This window comes from Oryzias melastigma, linkage group LG24 (genome assembly GCF_002922805.2).
Source record: "Oryzias melastigma strain HK-1 linkage group LG24, ASM292280v2, whole genome shotgun sequence".
Taxonomy (NCBI): Eukaryota; Metazoa; Chordata; class Actinopteri; order Beloniformes; family Adrianichthyidae; genus Oryzias; species Oryzias melastigma.
In genome coordinates this window covers 7,619,576-7,624,658 of record NC_050535.1, presented here as the reverse complement: position 1 = coordinate 7,624,658, position 5,083 = coordinate 7,619,576, and the positions used below count along the sequence as shown (strand labels likewise).

At 30.9% G+C, this 5,083-nt stretch overlaps 1 protein-coding gene across 14 annotated transcripts in view; it reads right to left on the bottom strand.

Annotated features, from left to right (window-relative positions):
- The window catches only part of otofa (otoferlin a), an 86,153-nt gene that overhangs the window by 27,928 nt on the left and 53,142 nt on the right, over positions 1 to 5,083 (bottom strand). For all 14 annotated transcript variants that reach the window (XR_004947230.1, XM_036210407.1, XM_036210409.1 and 11 more), the window contains 3 exons: positions 3,092 to 3,146; positions 2,650 to 2,781; positions 1,282 to 1,344 (listed from right to left, as the gene is read on the bottom strand). Coding sequence is in view for 13 of the 14 variants with exons in the window: in XM_036210407.1 (XP_036066300.1) it covers positions 1,282 to 1,344; positions 2,650 to 2,781; positions 3,092 to 3,146 (250 nt within the window). In the remaining variant the exon portion in view is untranslated. The remainder of the gene's footprint in view (positions 1 to 1,281; positions 1,345 to 2,649; positions 2,782 to 3,091; positions 3,147 to 5,083) is intronic.

Here is a 5,083-nt window from a genome sequence, read left to right as displayed (position 1 = left end):
GAAGCTAAAAATATCCTTACAAAAAAGTTGAAAAAAGTCTAATCTTGCCAGAACAGCTACCGTAATTTTTAAATGTATCGCCAAATTAGCCCTAAATACTGGAAAAATGTCTAAATTAGCCAACATGGCTAGCATGATACTAAAATATGACCTAAACTCCAAATTAGCTTAAAAATGGAAAAAAATAGCCAAAGACAGATAGCATTTTGCCAAAATAAAAGCTAAAATCCAAATTATCCTTAAAAAAAATGGAAAAATGTCTAAATGAGCCAAAAACAGCTACCATAATGCTTAAATATATCTCCAAATTACCCTACAAAAATGGAAATATTTCTAAATTAGTCAAAAACAGCTAGCATAATGCTAAAATATTAGCTAAACTCCAAATTCCTTTCAAAAAATAGGAAAAATTATCCAGAAACAGCTAACATTTTGCTAAAATAAAAGCTAAACTCCAAATTATTGTTAAAAACGGGAAAAATGTCTAATTTTCCCAAAACAGCTACCATAAAAAACTGGAATAATGTCTAAATGAGCTAAAAACAGCTAGCATAATGCTAAAATATTAGCTAAACTACATATTAGCTTAAAAACAGAAACAATTATCCAAAAACAGCTAGCATTTTCCCAAAATAAAAAGCTAAACTCCAATTATCCTAAAAAAATATAAAATGTCTAATTTTGCTAGAACAGCTAGCATCATGTTAAAATATTACAGAAACTCCAAATTAGCTTAAAAACAGGAAAATATTAGCCAAAGACAGCTAGCATTTTGCCAAAATAAAAGCTAAAATCCAAATTATCCTAAAAGAAACCAGGAAAAATGTCTAATTTTGCCAAAACATCTACCATAACGCTTAAATATTTGCTAAGCTCCAAATTACCCTATAAAATGGGAAGACTTCTAAATTAGCCAAAAAAAGTTAGCATAATGCTAAAATATTAGCAAAACTCCAAATTACCTTAAAAAAATAGAAAGAAAATATCCAGAAACAGCTAACATTTTGCTAAAATAAAAGCTAAACTCCAAATTATTGTAAAAAAAAATGAAAAAAATTAATATTTTGCCAAAACAGCTACCATAAAAAACTGGAATAATGTCTAAATGAGCCAAAAACAGCTAGCATAATGCTAAAATATTAGCTAAACTCCAAATTCTCCTTAAAAACTGTAAAATATCTACAATAGCTACAATATATGCAATAAAAAGGTTAAATATTAAGTAATCAGCTCAAGTGTCAATGAATTGTGAAGTTTCATTCCTCGTTCTTAAATACTCACCGAAAGCTTAATGATCTTGTCAAACAGGACGTCTGGAGGGACGTGGAAGTCGAATACAAAATACTGGGAGGAAGAGATTAACATTTTTGCTTTAAAATACATTTTCTCAACCTAATCTCAGTGTGGTCAACATGTACGTTTATAGAGAAGGAAATATTCCTGTCACTCCTCTTTTTAGTGTTTTTAAATATGTTTGAATGCAGAAGCCACTAAAATAACACACATGAAAGTGGATTTTGAGCATTAAGATTCAATAGGAAAAATAAACCAGGAGAGTTCAATAAAGTTTTAAACCATTCATAGAAATATTACAAGATAATTGATATAAATTCTACCTTAATTGATATATTCCCTACCATTTGTGTGCCTGTTTTTGTTTTTACTTTATTTCTCCTTTCCTTACAATTTGTGTACTTTTGAAAATTAAAATAAAATTTGAAAAAAAGTGGGTTTTAATTAATATAATCTGAAAAATATACAAGAGTGTATTAGTAAAGTACAAATAGTTTTTAACCTAAGAAAACACCTGTTTGGATAAAACACATCATATTTAACACAGTGACAAAAATACATTTTACAGCCTTTTTATTTAATTTTTTCTTAATGCAGCTTTACGATACATTTAAAAACACCATTTTCATGTTTTTCTAAGGATGCATAACAGAAGCAGTTCAGACAAAACCGATGCCGACTCAGCAGGAGCTGAAACCGCCTCATTTTGAGAACACAAAGCGTGAGAAAGAAACATCTCCAACACTTCCTCGTTCGCCTGACAACGGAGCAGATCAATGGCTGACGAGCGCTCACTGTGACTTTCAGCGCGGCCAAAAACAAAAAGAAATGGAAGAAACTGAAAGGAACTCAGCTCTTTTCGTGTTTTCTTGATTTTCGAAGATGCAGGGAGAGTTTTTATTTTCAAAAAAGCCAAAAGACTCAAAATTCAATCTTTAAAACTACAAATAAAAACTGAATTAACATATTATGACTGAGTCTCATTTTTTATTTTAATGAATTATTTTCTGAATATTTAAAATACAAATACATTTCAATATAAAAAAATATAAAAGTTGAGTTAAATAGATAAATTCAGGCATAAAGTAGTTTTTGTGAAAAAAAAACATGATTAAAATGTGATTATTTGTTACTTCTGTTCTCAAAAAAGGCTTAAAAATAGTAAAAAAGTTACACTTTACGACAAATTGCATCATTTGTTTGAAAATTCAAACTAACATAATCAGATAATTGACTATAATTTTCAAAAATCTTCAATTAATTTGAACCTGTGTCATAGAAATATACCAACTAGAGCTGAAATGACCCCTAGTGTTTCGGATTGTAAATATATTGAATATCTTGAATAGCTCTCACCTCGTTGTAGTACGGACAGTTGGTGGACTCCTTCATAGACGTGTATTTCTTGTCATCTCCAACCTCCACACACACCACGGGGTCCATGTTGAGGCCTATTAGCTGCCGGGCCTCAACCACCGTGATGCTGATCTGATGGGAGACGTTTGTTTATCCAGTCTGCCTGAAATCTTTAATGACTTTAATGTCTTCCAACAGCGAGCTATTAAGCATCACTTCTACTATCATAAATAATCGGAATGTTTTCTAATTACAACAGGAACCAGCAGGGAGAATCATTAGTGAACGTTTGGAAGCCTGAGGCGACTCATTCTTTAACAACTTTTAATCACATTGATGGATTTTTCTGAATTTATCATTATTTTTGACTGATTCTATTTAAAACATTTCACAAAAAATACATAAAAACTGAAAATTGGACTTTGATTATGTACACACACACCTGATAATCCACCGGTCTTCCGGAACCTGGTTCCATCTTTATATCAGGCTTTGACCTAAAAAGAAAAATAAATATTTGAAAATGGTTGGTCTGATGAGTTTTATGTTGACTAAAAGCTGAATTAAGGTTTATTTCTCACAGTAACCATAATTCACCGTAACTTTTCAACTGTTCAGTTTAGCAGTTTGGGAGCCCCAGGTCAAGATTGATATTGGGCTTTAGTAAAAAATAAAAGTCCATTCTTTACTATTCCATTTTTAGACATTGCCATTGTCAAGAATTAAAATGTGTTTAAAATGTCATTACAAATGTTTATCTAACATGCTGTTGATGGAATAGTTTGTTGCTAGACTGAGGACAGAACACTTTCACATGAAACATCTTGTGTCTTTTTAGTAAATTTGTTTTTTTTTTTCATAACCCGCAGTGTTTTATTGTGAAAAAATTGTTATATTTTGAAAATAAATTGGATTCTCTCATATATCTTGATGTAACTTCCTGCTAGAATTGACGCGTATCGCTTTCGGCTCGTGCACAAAATAGACCAGACGCCGAAACGATCCGCCGCACGGCGCCAACCCACCGCTGCAGACGGCAGCGCTCCACGCCTGGTGTAAATCAAACCAAAGGTTAACAAGGGCGCCGAATGGAAACTACTTTAGGGTTAAGCTTTTATTTTAGCAATGTGCTAGCTGTTTTGGCTAATTTAGAAATGTTTCTAGTTTTTAAGGTTAAATGGAGTTTTACTAATATTTTAGAATTATGCTAGCAGCTAGCTGTTTTTAAAATAATTTAGATTTTTTTTTCAGATTTTGAGATAATATGGAGTTTCACTAAGATTTTAGAATTATGTTAGCTGTTTTTGGCTAATTTAGACATTTTTCCAGTTTTTAAGCTAATATGGAGTTTTGCTAATATTTTAGCATTATGCTAGCAGCTAGTTGTTTTTGGCTAGTTTAGAATTTTTTCCAGTTTTTAAGCTAATATGGAGTTTCGCTACTATTTTAGCATTATGCTAGCTGTTTTTGGCTAATTTAAACATTTTTTCAGTTTTTAAGCTTATATGGAGTTTCGCTAATGCTTTAGCATTATGCTAGCTGTTTTGGCTAATTTAGACATTTTTTCAGTTTTTAAGCTAATATGGAGTTTTCCTAATATTTTAGCATTATGCTAGCAGCTAGTTGTTTTTGGCTAGTTTAGAATTTTTTCCAGTTTTTAAGCTAATATGGAGTTTCGCTACTATTTTAGCATTATGCTAGCTGTTTTTGGCTAATTTAGACATTTTTTTCAGTTTTTAAGCTAATATGGAGTTTCGATAATGCTTTAGCATTATGCTAGCTGTTTTGGCTAATTTAGACATTTTTTCAGTTTTTAAGCTAATATGGAGTTTCGCTAATGCTTTAGCATTATGCTAGCTGTTTTGGCTAATTTAGACATTTTTTCAGTTTTTAAGCTAATATGGAGTTTTGCTAATATTTTAGCATTATGCTAGCAGCTAGTTGTTTTTGGCTAGTTTAGAATTTTTTCCAGTTTTTAAGCTAATATGGAGTTTCGCTACTATTTTAGCATTATGCTATCTGTTTTTGGCTAATTTAGACATTTTTTCATTTTTTAAGCTAATATGGAGTTTCGCTAATGCTTTAACATTATGCTAGCTGTTTTGGCTAATTTAGACATTTTTTCAGTTTTTAAGCTAATATGGAGTTTTGCTAATATTTTAGCATTATGCTAGCAGCTAGTTGTTTTTGGCTAGTTTAGAATTTTTTCCAGTTTTTAAGCTAATATGGAGTTTCGCTACTATTTTAGCATTATGCTATCTGTTTTTGGCTAATTTAGACATTTTTTCAGTTTTTAAGCTAATATGGAGTTTCGCTAATGCTTTAGCATTATGCTAGCTGTTTTGGCTAATTTAGACATTTTTCCAGTTTTTAGGCTAATTTGGAGTTTAGCAAATATTTAATCTTGGTAGCTGTTTTGGCACAATTGGACATT